At 38.9% G+C, this 12842-nt stretch overlaps 2 protein-coding genes across 2 annotated transcripts in view; one reads left to right on the top strand and one right to left on the bottom strand.

Moving 5' to 3' along the window:
- ophn1 (oligophrenin 1) overlaps nt 1-12842 on the top strand; it is a 33223-nt gene that overhangs the window by 15009 nt on the left and 5372 nt on the right. The window contains exons 12-21 of the mRNA XM_074612089.1: nt 668-701; nt 953-1015; nt 1590-1664; nt 4588-4672; nt 5106-5164; nt 5993-6098; nt 6215-6374; nt 8320-8461; nt 9277-9579; nt 11202-11349. Of these exons, the coding sequence (XP_074468190.1) occupies nt 668-701; nt 953-1015; nt 1590-1664; nt 4588-4672; nt 5106-5164; nt 5993-6098; nt 6215-6374; nt 8320-8461; nt 9277-9579; nt 11202-11349 (1175 nt within the window). The remainder of the gene's footprint in view (nt 1-667; nt 702-952; nt 1016-1589; nt 1665-4587; nt 4673-5105; nt 5165-5992; nt 6099-6214; nt 6375-8319; nt 8462-9276; nt 9580-11201; nt 11350-12842) is intronic.
- LOC141753433 (androgen receptor-like) overlaps nt 3732-12842 on the bottom strand; it is a 58586-nt gene continuing 49475 nt past the window's right edge. Inside the window, exon 6 of the transcript XR_012590455.1 lies at nt 3732-3818. The gene's annotated coding sequence lies outside the window, so the exon portion shown is untranslated. The remainder of the gene's footprint in view (nt 3819-12842) is intronic.

Here is a 12842-nt window from a genome sequence, read left to right as displayed (position 1 = left end):
AGTAGATCTATTCTCAGGTCTAAATCAATAACACAGTAAAGTTGGGGATATTTCACACTTCAGCCACCTAGAACAACAAGCACTGATCCCTGCTGAGGAGTCCTTGAACAAGACTCTACTCTCTCCAGCTGCTCTGTAGCTGGCCATGACCTCTGACAGCCATCAGTGGGGAGGGTGACAGAGTGAAAAACTGATAACAAAATCAGCTATTTTGGGGGAGGAATAGGATATAAAAGCTACTTTGGATAGATTTGAGTTGTTGGATGGTCCCGGCTGTGAGTTACTGGTGACTATGACTGTAGTCATGTACTGGTTTTAATTTTAAAGCTTCACCAAATTGCTCCCAAGTAAACTGAATCCTTTTTATTCATTTGGTTGTTTTTGATTCAGGAAACTTTCTAATTTCCAACCAGTTAACAAGACACACATTCTGTCCCTTCATATTTTTCTCTCTGTTTCCATTGATATTATTTTCATGCAATTACAATCCGCTCATAAGGTAAACTTAAACTGGAAAATAAACTATCCGGGAAGTTGGATTCAGTGGAGCAGATTTGTGTCCTCCTGCCATCAAGTGTTTCTCTCATTTTGAGTTTTAAGATAGACGTCATGCTGTCCATATGTTTCACGGTCCTCAATTTCCTTTTTACATATTTTTTCATTTCAGATCTATCATTCCCCAATTCACAAGCAAGCTGAAAGTAAGTCAGTCATCATTACCCTCTTATGTTGTGATGCTGATGTGATGAGATGTAGACAGACACAGTAAAGCGTCTTTGAGATCACTAAAAAGCGCTATATAAATCTAATATATTAGTAATACTTTGATGTCTCACTTTACATCTCATGTCACGGAGCACATCTGTATTTATGTTTTAACAATTAGAAGATTTTTCTTAAAATGATTGTTTGCTGTTAAACCTGCTCTCTTTTTTTTTTTTTACTTCCATAGTGGAACTGAATGAAATTGGATTCAAGTTTGTGCGAAAGTGCATCAACTACATCGAAACAAAAGGTAAACGGTCCATTAGAAATTTATTCCAGCTGTTTTTAATTCTGTTAGTTTGCTTTCTTGCCCTGAAGGGGGCGTAGTTGAGTCATAGGTTAGCTTGCAGGGAATAAATGTCCTTCATCACAATACTAGTAGTCTTAAATAATAGTCTATTTCAGATTGTAGAGAATTTTAATCATCACATCTTTTTAAAGGATTTTTTCTTTAAATTATTTCTTTAACAAAACCCTTTCTCTACATGCATGATAAAACGTAAACGCCCAATGTAGAAGATGTAACCTTATAATTTTACAATCACAAAATGTTTCTCCAGTTGTCCAATTCATCTTACAAGAATGGAAAGAAGTACTCAAGCCATGTAATTTGACTCATGATCCAAGCATGGCATGTCGTTCAGTCTCAAACTAAATGGTTAAATGAAGCGTGCATAATCAGGAAAGAACATCTGTATATTAATTCTGGCTCCTGCAGGCTCTGAAGAGAAGCATGTGGTACATTTCCACTGCTCTGTATATGTCCAGATTACACTCCAGCTTTTTTTCCTCTTCTTTTTACACTCCCCCTCTCGTCTTTCCAGGAGTCACACAAGAAGGAGTGTACAGAACAGTTGGCAGCAACATCCAAGTGCAGAAGCTTTTAAATGCCTTCTTTGGTAAGGAAATAAGCCTGTGAACATGTTTTACATCTGCCCATTCATTGTGTTTCTTCACTTGGGATCCTGTTCCTTAGCGAATCAAAGAAGCTCGTCTGTATGAATGACAAGAAAATATCAGCAGGTCGCTGACTCGCAGTGCTCCTGCTCTGGAAGGCTCTGCCTTAAAGTGGCTAGAAATTATATTTTTACACAAACAATGGATCAAAAGACTATGCATTAAAGGCTTGTAGTGGCAAACCCACAAAGAACTATCACCGGATTCTGCTCTTCCCTTCAGCTCAACTTAGCTTTAAAGAGTCTTTTAACTCACTGCTTTCATTTCCTGGCCCTCAACTTAAATTTAGTTTTTCACTTTCACCGCTCTCATAGCATAACTTTCGGTCATAACAGGCAGTGAAAAAGCTTTAAAAAGCCACTGTTCACTACCTGCTCAGCACCAAACAGCAGTCGAATAAAGTTAGCGACTCGCTAGCTGGTGTAGTGGAGCATTTAGAAGCTAAAGAGACATATATTTCCCTCTAGTAGTTGGTAGAGTCCAAAAACAGAGCTAAAACAGAGTGAATATTGGACTAACATTCATTAGGTGGACCCAAACAGGACTCTAAATGAATGCTAATGATGCTTTATTATCTGGTTGTATTAATAGGCAACTTAAAGGTCACCTATTATGCAAAATGCACTTTTCCATGTCTTTTAAACATCAATATCTGTCCCCAGTGTGTCTACAAGTCACCATAGTATCATAAAAGACCATCCTCTCTCTTTTTCTCCTGCTCCGTTTGTCCGGAAATGGGTGTCGAAAAACGCTGCGCAGCTTTTCCTTCTCTTCTGACGTCGTTAGAGAAATGCAAGCCATGTAAGGGTTTCCTGGTCGAACCAGAGCAGAACTTCAGTAGCTGACCCCGCCCCACAGCGCGTCACTGTCTCTCCTCCTCAACCGAACTTGAGCAAAGTAGCTCCTACTGTTAGTCTGCAAGAACCAGCAGAACAGGCTTCATGTACTCCCATCATCTAAATATAACATGTTCTTTCACAAAGGCTTTATGTAATTACACTGTTTAAACAGATGATATTTATATATTATATATATTTGATGTCATGCATGTAGCAGAATACAGGTAGTAAATAGTGACTGTAAGCAACACAACACATTTCTGTTTCACAGTCAAACTTTATTTGAGTTGACAGATGACAATATTAATTATTCACAGCATTTGTAATCATCTCACCTGCAGTTATGTTAACATGGTACAGGAGAAAGTCTTCAGCTCTGGTAAACTATGGTAAGCTAAGCTCCGGTGGTCTGTAGTCATGGTAACACAGAGACAGCTACTACTGTAAATAATATACCATTACTCTGATCTTCCATACATTTATCTTTTAGCAGAAATAATGAACTGACTACTGTTTCACATCTTCTATTTTCCACCCTGATGGTCGCTGTGTTTACACACGTGTCATAGCGGTAGCATGTAGCTAACCCGTTAGCATGTAGCTACATGCTAACGGGTTAGCTCTGTATCTCCCATCTGCTCACAGCTATCTGCTCTCAGCTGTCTGCTCTCCTCTGGGATGATTCTGTCGGTCATTTCTCACAGATGGATCTGTAAAGTCAAACGTAAAACGGAGTGTATGTTTACGGTTTACAGAGTTGATGCATAAGGTAATCACTGAGCTAACCAACAGAGCTATAAACAGCATTATTTACCTGAGAGAAACCGTCAGGAAAACCTGGAATCTGGACTGCAGATGTTCATCATTTGTCGCCGATTTCTGATCAGATTCCTCCAGTAACGTGCGCTGGGTGAAGTTTCTGGTTTATAAACTTTAAAGTGGTTTATAAACTTTATTCTAGCTCCTCTCTCTCCACTCCTCTCTCCAGAGCTTCTCCGGGAGGGAGGGGGAGATAGTGACGCTGTGTTGTTGAGGACGTTTGATTGACAGAAAACGCTGACCAATCAGAGCAGAGTGGGAGGAGACAGGCTGTGAATCAGGGGTTTTCAGACAGAGGCTGAATTGGGCTCTGAGGCAGGCAGACTCAGGCTGCAGTATGAGAAGAATAAAGGGTTTTTGAACATTGCAGCATGTAAAAATGTTCTAGTGCAACATTAAAATACATCTATGAACCTAGAAGTGAGCATAATATGAGACCTTTAAAAGGTTATATGTCAGTGTTTTTACACCTTGTTTCTGCTGCCCCCAAGTGGCCAAAAATCAGTTATCGCAGGTTTAAATTACATTTGTTAAATACTTTTTTTACATCAGATATTTTACAAGGTAGGAAAAGCACATTAATACCATTAACGATGGCTCTGTCCTATTCAAGTGTCCCTGTAAGTCATGGCAGTGAGTAAGCATGCGCAATAAGGACCCTGAAACTGAAGCAGCTAAATGGAATTCAGCCATCATTTATGTTATTATTTACACCTGTGATTTGCCTTTTTTTTTTCTTTTCTTTTTTTTATACATTTTTGCAATTACTAATTGTCTAGTGAATTTCTGGCCCTAATATTGCTTATTATTTAATTATGGCTATAGTACATGCCACAACTAGCCAGTTTGATCAATGAAGGTACTAATCACAGGTGGTTATCAGTGTTGTTTACACAGAATATAACATAATGGCATTAAAGGTCGTGTTGATAACATTGTTATGTAGACGAATATTAAAAAAATAATAATAATAATAAATTCAAAGCCTTTAGAAAGGTGCCGAATAAGAGTATGGCTTTTCCTAAAGTCAGTTAGTGTGGAAAAAACGGATAAATGACTGATATTGACAGTAAGATCCTGACAACGAATTGATGTGAAATAAATGCAGTGGAACAGGGGAGGGAGAACACGACATCAAGTGGCTGAATGTTATCAATGGCACCTATAAATAATTTCTGCTTGTTTGTTTTGATTTGCTCCTTCACAGACCCCACACATCCAGGAGATGCGGATTTCCACAGCAGCGATGTGGACGTTAAAACCATCACAAGTGCAATGAAGTTTTATCTCAGGTATGTTTGTGTGTTAGTAGGAGACACAAAGTTAATTTCGTGGAAAATACTAAATAACATTGTATAGTTCCAGCTCTATGGCTGTCTTTTACTGACATTATTATTATTATGAATATTATTATGAATATTATTATTATTATTATTCATGAATTGTTGACTACATTTTAATTGGTCAAGAGTTGCATTTGAAATTTTCCATGATTCTTTCTTGTACAAATCCCTGATATCTCAAGGATTTAGGTATTTTCCATGAATCTGCTCGATTGTCTAATGCACATTAAAGCCATTGGTTATTAAAATAGCCTTGACAGAGGTTATACTCTCTGAGAGCTTTCTGTAATTGTGTAAGTGAGTGTTTTTTTGTGTTTGACGTGGTGAGTTATATTGCACTGCGGCCTTGTACTTCTTTACGAGTGTGTGTATTCATCTGCAGGAGCTTGTCTGAACCTCTGATGACCTACAACCTACACAGAGACCTCATGTGTGCTGCAAGTAAGACGTGTTTTGGAAATTGTCCAGCGCAAAGATTAAGGAGTTTTGTTTGCATGTTCATGTTTTATTGGTCTCCTCTCGGATCTAGACCTACCGCTAAAGTGTGTCTCGAACTCACACTGGTGTTTCACTCAAAATCTAATCCCCTTGATAAAAATGTTGAAATGTCACTCACAAGCATTAAGAAGGTTGCAACTTGATTATGTGCTTTTGACAAAAACTTGTCCTCACCTGTTAGCATGCAATAGGGAAAAAAGATATCTCCATCGCATTGCATGCATGCTTATTCATGTTGCACTTCAAGTACCCAAAGTCAACAGACTTTCTTTTTGCAAAGATGAGCAAAACCTGAATGGCAGGTACTAAAGAGACATTTGTAAATCAGTACTGTGCAGGCTGCAGGTCCAGCAGTTTAACAGGCACCACCAGTTCTGTTTGGAAGACACTAAAAGAAATCTGAGCCCTTTCACACACAACGTCACTGTAAAACAGAGAAGACAACAAGTTTAATAGCATCAGCCTCATTCTGTCAGGATGTTACAGTAAGACCACTGTTGGCTTCAGTTTCCTGGAAATGTCTTTACATATTATACGGTTTGTTTTGGAGACCTTGCTTTATGCCATCACAGTGTATGTCTGTGCCCTATTGTGTTTAAACATTTCATGTTTATATGTAACTCATAATCATTTCTGTTATTCATCACAAATATTTTCAGAGCACCTGAATTTTAAATTATACCTCCATTGTGTAAATATTTCATGAACTTAATATAAACCGTTCTTTCAAATCCATCCATTAGGTAACTTTGTGTTGTCTTTGTGTCACAGAGTCAGATAATCTGGACTTTCGACTGAGCGAGATTCATTCTCTTTCCTACAAACTACCAGAGAAGAATCGGGAGATGGTGGAGATGCTTATTAAACACTTGGTCAAGTAAGTGCTCGCAGCATACTTTGTTGTGATTTACAGTTTGTACTTTTGCTCTCACACAGTTTACAACAGTTTAGTTACAGTTAGTTTATGCAACCCAACGTGATGTTTGTTGACAGTGTGTGCAGTCACAGTGAAGAAAATCGGATGACCCCTTCAAACATGGCGGTTATCTTTGGACCCACACTGATGAGAGCAAAGGAGGAGACGGTGGCGGCCATGTTGGATATCAAGTTCCAAAATATTGTCGTCGAGATTCTGATTGAGGACTCCAAAAAGGTACGTTTACAGAGAACGCAGCCTTTGTTGGGTCTGAGAATACATGTAAAACAGCATCAAAGTGTATCACTTATGTCTGTAAATATGAAGCGACCACCAGCAGCCAGCTAACTTAGTTTAGCACAAAGACTGGAAACGGGTGGAAACAGCTAGCCTGGCTCTGTCTAAAGGGAACAAAATCACCTACCGGCACCAGTACAAAAACAACAACGGGGAGTTGGACAATTTTTTGGCCAGGACCAGTTGCCAGGTAACCGACGGAGACGCTACGAAGTTACTGGTCCCGGCCAAGAAATAGTCCGGTACATAACCCCCAATAAAATTCCGAATTGAGGTTTTTACACTTTGGTTTGTATATGTATTAAACAAACAAGAGACTAAACTATACCTTTGAACTGAGCCAGACTAGCTGTTTCCAGTCTTTATGCTGAGCTAAGCTAGCCAGCTGCTGGCTGTAGCTTCATACTTACACGTACAGACGTGTGAGTGGTATCAATCTTTTCATGGAACTCTCAGCAAGAAAGAGAATAAGTGTATTTCCCAAAATGTTGAAAAATGTAATGCTTCTTAATAGGGATGTCACGAGAACCGATACTTGGGTACCAAGTCCACACCAAAATTCTGAAAACGTGACGGTATTCTTTTTTTGGCCCGAGACTAACGTCGTCCTGTCCTTCCAGGGACGATAGAAAATATGTTTGGGACGCAGAAAACTCACTATCGACGCGTCCAGGGGATGCACTCTATTTCTCCCCTGATAATGCAGGCTTCACCTAATTGAAGGCCATGGCAAAACAAAGTCTTTATTTTCAATAAATTCCGTATAAAAATAATAATCTGGCTTTTAACTTAGTTTTAAGACACATTGTATTAAAATAAAGATTAGGTCCACATTAAATTAAATATAACACTGAAAAATGTAAGTCATCAACATGAAAACAAATTATCAAATAAAATAGAAGTAAACCAAAGTGCTGCTGCCTTACTCGGCGCTGCTACACAAAATCCTGTTTATCCACTGCTAGCGCACGGCATGCCAACCACAATGATCGTCTAACTACATTACAAACAGTCAACAAAACTACACGCAAATACTCCTTACACACACTGAATTATAGCTTATCATATTATTAACCATAATGACGAACAACTTAACCAAATGGGTGGTACTTTTTATCAATATTTGATAATAATGTAGGTGGCCGTTAACACATGCTTACCTTACGGGGCATGGCAAAATAAAGTCTGAATAAGGCGTCATACATGGAGCAAAAAGCTACAGTGTCCTGTTGAGGACAAACGGCGCAAATTGCTGTTTTCGCAGTTCAATAAATAGTACAACAGCGACACCTAATGTCGCATTCAGACTACATCCTTACATGAACAACATATCCATGTTGAAATCAGTAGGACAAGAGCTAGTTGGCCTTCGCTGTTAGCGCCGTGCAGGACTGTGCTGCTTACCTTAACAAGCTCTTGTCCTGCGAATTTCAACACTGGAGGTCACAATGATATACTTTATGATGCGTTCAGGCTCTATTCAGTAAAAAGTGAGTATAAGGCAAAGGAAAATTTTAACGTTATCATGATGTGTTAAAATGTAATCTTGTAAAATGTATTTTTTTGCAAGAAACTTGAATAAATCCAGTTGTTTGAAGGAGATGTTTTCACAGCAATATAAAATAGATAATAGAGAGGGAGTAATGACCTGTTTAACTTCCTAACAAAAAAACAGTATGCAAATGGTAATAAAGGAGTGGATGTTGAAGTACATGGGATTTTGTTCAGATTGTTTTGTGAAAAATAGCAGTGATTTCTTTTTTTAATTTTACTGTCATTGTTTTTTCTGTTCCTTCTCATCTATATAACATTATTAATTCATTTACAGGCTGTAATTGTAGTCACTAAACCAAAGTGCTAATGTAACTTTTTCTTGTGATTACAGATCTTCAGTTATATGCCAGAGGACAGCACTGCCCCACCTGTCCCTCCTCCGCGAATCACCCCGAGAAAGCGGCAGCCCATCACCATATCCAAGCGGCCACCTCGTGTTTATCCAGCTCTTAGTCACCACTTCCACACAGAGAGTAATTATCAGCCTCACTTGGCTTGACTGTCATCATCATCCTCATCATTAACCCATCCAAAGATTTGAACCGCAACGCCCCTGCAGGGTCATATCTTAACATTTTCTGAAGTACAGAAAAATGTGATTTACTGTAGTGTGTGTGTCCATCAAATACCATTCAAAAAAATGATTACATATTCCTAAACATGGAGTCATTTATTTGTTTGTCAAAGAATGTTAAATCAAATTAATATTATTCTCTGTCTTTATTGTCTTATCCTTTTATTGTTGATAGGAATTCTTCTGGTTCTTTTTCATATAAAGTACAAATAAACCTATCCACTCTACATTTTTTTTCCCACATTAGTCTTTTTCTTTTTTTTTCAAGGCCTCTGGCTAAATCATGTAATTTTCTGTCTGTTTGAACCCCTCATTAAGTGGGTGTGTCTCCATCCTCACATACACTGTGGCAGAGAGATTTGGAGCACCTGCAGCTTGTCCTCCCTGCGTTGGTTATATATTTAACTCTTCTTAACTTACTACACCACTACACTGTGGTTGGGTTACCAATTTAATGATTAATGAATGTTTTTGACATTCATTTACATTGTATTGTTATGACCTTCAGTACATATTTCCGTATGCTTTGCATGTTTTCTATTTGCACATTGAAGACAATTTGTATTATTTCATAGAGGAAAACATTTGACTGAGGCCTGAAGTTACTGTAGTCAGATAGGAAGAACAACATCCCATTCTTTATCTCAATGTGTAGCTGTTGAGTCCACTCCCAAGTACCTTGCATTAATCGGTTATGTTGTTTCTTTGCAACAGATGGCCAGAACGACAGCTCTGTCGTGGACGGGGAAGTCTCAACGAACCCCGTTCCCCTGCAGCGGACAAAACCTGTAAGCTTTCCTCCACTCGTTCCAAGAGAACCTCCTCCAAGACTAGCATTGATACCCAAACCATCTATCCGGCGGGACGGAGACTCCGACGCTGGCAAGATAGACGATACAAGGCAAAGGCCAGACTTTTCTTCAGCGGCAAATGGGGAGTCTGGAATCTATGTGAGCCGAGTACCGTCCTTCCAGGGCAGAAGACCACCTCCTAAAGGCACACCAGCCAACAGAGAAGGTAAGATGAAACGTCTGTGTTTATGTGGCTGAAACTTCCTTATATCACACTTGTTTCTTCAGCTAAAAAAAAAAGACTTCTTGCAGGTTTTATGGGATTTTAAAAAGTGAGAGACAAAGGGATATAATGCAATGTAGAAAGCAAAGTCGCGACGTATTGGTCAGATATGTTGGGACATGAATAGTCATAGACATGTTGAATACTGTCAGTCAGCTCTTGAGAACGTCATTTACTCGTTTTCCCTTTGTCATGTGGCTACATCCAGTCCTTCAAAAGCATTCTTCTCTACAGTTGATTTGTTTTTATGCCTCCGCGCCAGCGATAGCCGTGGTTTGAGGCATCATGTTTTCGGGTTGTCCTTCAGTCCGACCCATTCTCATGAACGCGATATCTCAGGAACGCTCGGAGGGAATTTCTTCAAATTTGGCACAAACGTCCACTTGGACTCAAGGATCAACTGATTAGATTTTAGTGTTTAGTTAAGGTCAAGGTCACTGTGACCTCAAGTTTTTTGGCCATAATTCAAGAATTCATGTGCTAATTATGACAATTTCATACACCTCTTACAGGATAAAATGATGAAGTGATGACATTTTGGACAGACATGGATGTAAACTGCAACTTGACTGGTTGGCGGAGGTATAAAAATACGAGGTTATTGTTGTAGTATACAGTAGTAATAAGATGTGGACGTAGTCACCATGATATCTGCCGTTGTGGACTGCCGTTTGGAATCCTAGAGTTCGGCATTTGGCCCTTGCATTATTGGTTTTTGGTCATCACCATCTTGGCTTTTTGCAACCAGAAGTAACGCTGAATAAGACTTTTTTAGGCGACCAAAAAGTTATACTTAACTTTCATGAACTGAAAACACACCGTGAAAGGGTTAAGTCGGACAACTCCCAGACCGGACAACGCCGTGGTAGCAGATTGTCAATCACAAGGTAGCCACGCTCCAAATCATCCCCTGCTTTATGGTCTATTTGACTTTAAATGGGACCATAATTTACTAAATGAACATCATGCTGTATTGAAGAAGACTTGAAACTAGCGACTGAGACCATAAACTCATGTTTACAATGTTTACTGAGGTCATAAATCAAGTGAGAAGTAGGCTCATTTTCTCATAGACTTCTATACAATCAGACTTATTTTTGCAACCAGAGGAGTCGCCCCCTGCTGGCTATTAGAAAGAATGCAAGTTTAAGGCACTTCAGCGTTGGCTTCACTTCTCAGACCCTGAGGTAGCCTACTGATCCTTGCTTTGCAAATTTGCCTTGGAAGCCATTAATCATCTGGATCTCCCACATAATGAGCGTTATGCGAGCATTTATGGTGGATAATGAAGCAGTCACTGTTCAGAGCTTGGTTGCAGACATAAAGTCTTTGCTGATTGTTTCTTATTGAGTTATTTGCCCAAGAAAGTAGGTATCCAAGTATTTCCTAACTCTCAGCATGTCATTGTATAGATCTGTTATAATAACAGAAGATCCATGTTATAGTGAATACTGAAATGTGTTTCCTAACCTCTTAACCCATCACAGCCTTTAGTCTTTCATTTTGCCATTTACAATTTTTTTTGCAAAATCTGTAATTCTACATTAATATTGTTTTTCTTTCAGGAGATTCAGACGGTCTGACCAGAACGAGGTCCTCAGAGAAACATGTTATTTGTAGACCCCCTGTCAGGCCTCCTGAGCCCCCCTCCAGATACCCCGCTCCACAAAAGAGCCCGATTGCAGCCAGCAGCGAGAGCACAGCCACATCCTAGTAAGTACTCCAAAAGTCCAAGAGAGGTCCAATAAAAATTCAACTATAGATCTTCTGTTTTTATTAAAAACAATAGAACTCACAATTTAGGCAACCTTGAAATAATGCCAGACGTGCAAAGTGTCAGAATCAGCAGCCTTCAAGGTATTAGTAGCTTTGATTATCAAAACTGTCAAGAGCTGCCAAAAGCAACCGAGGTGACGATTACTTTTTAGATTCTGTTATCCCAAAGATTTGTAAAAATATACTAATAATATGATACAATAATACAATTTGAATACTATATTGATTATGATACTATAATCAATATAATTATGTTAACAATGGACTACTTGCATGTGAACGGGGTCGCTTGTAGTGATGAACCCACAGAGAATTATCACCTGATTCTGCAGATTTCTTCTCAGCTCTTCGGAGCATTTTACCATCTTTCAGCTCATTGTTTTGGTTTTACGGGCCACAACTTTTCAGCGGTAAAAGCTAAAAAAAAACACTGTACACTACCTTACTACAGCAGCTAGCTGGTGAACATGATTTAGCATTTAGCAACTCAAGAACTAGATATTTCCCTCACGAGGTGGTAGAGACCAAAAACAGAGCTAAAAGAGAGTGAGTATTGCACTTCAATACACTAGGTGGCTAAAAACAGGACTCAAAATAAATGCTAATGTAAATAAGGTTGCTAACAAGTTCACCATATCAACTTAAAAGGCGACCTTATGTCAACAAAAGAAATCAGGTTACAGTTTTAAGTTATTTATCTTGTTATATATCTTGTAATGTTGTTTTTTCTTGTGGTAATGGATTCATTAGCTTTTATTTTGACACAAAAAAAGCCTTTTTAACAAGATAGTTATCAGTTATCACAAGAAAACCTATATGTTATCTTGAGCTAACGAGCTAATTAACTTGATCTAAGGGACATTTTGACTTGTTCTAATAGGAAAAGCACAGGTGCAACTGATAACATTAACAATGCCTCTGTTCCATTAAGTGTCTCAGTAAGCTGTTCCAGTGAGCCAGCATGCACAATATCAGAGAACTGGAGCACCTGCGTTACATTACATTTATTTAGCTGCCGCTTTTATCCAAAGCGACTTACAATAAGTGCGATCAACCATGTTGGTACCCCAAGAAGTGCAAGAATCATGCATCAGTTTCATCAAATATGCTGATCTACTTCCAGTGCTACATTTATAGACATTGGAGATAGAGAGAGAGAGAAAGAGGTGAGAGTATTGTTATGGGCCAAGGTGCAGTCTGAACAGATGAGTTTCAGTCTATGGCCCTGTTCAGACCTGGTATTAACATGCGTCCTCAGCTCTAAGTACGTCTGTTCACACTTGGCATTAGAATGCGTCTCCACATGCGTCTTCAGTGACCACTTGTGATCCGATCTCACTTCCTCGCTCTATATGCAAATAAACACATAGTAATACATCAGCTGTTGTGACGTAATATTACACGAATGTCAGTAGTAATATCCTACATAG

This window comes from Sebastes fasciatus, chromosome 16, assembly GCF_043250625.1.
Source record: "Sebastes fasciatus isolate fSebFas1 chromosome 16, fSebFas1.pri, whole genome shotgun sequence".
Lineage (NCBI taxonomy): Eukaryota > Metazoa > Chordata > Actinopteri > Perciformes > Sebastidae > Sebastes > Sebastes fasciatus.
Note: the sequence above shows the minus strand (reverse complement) of the source record. Positions and strands in the feature narration are given on the sequence as shown.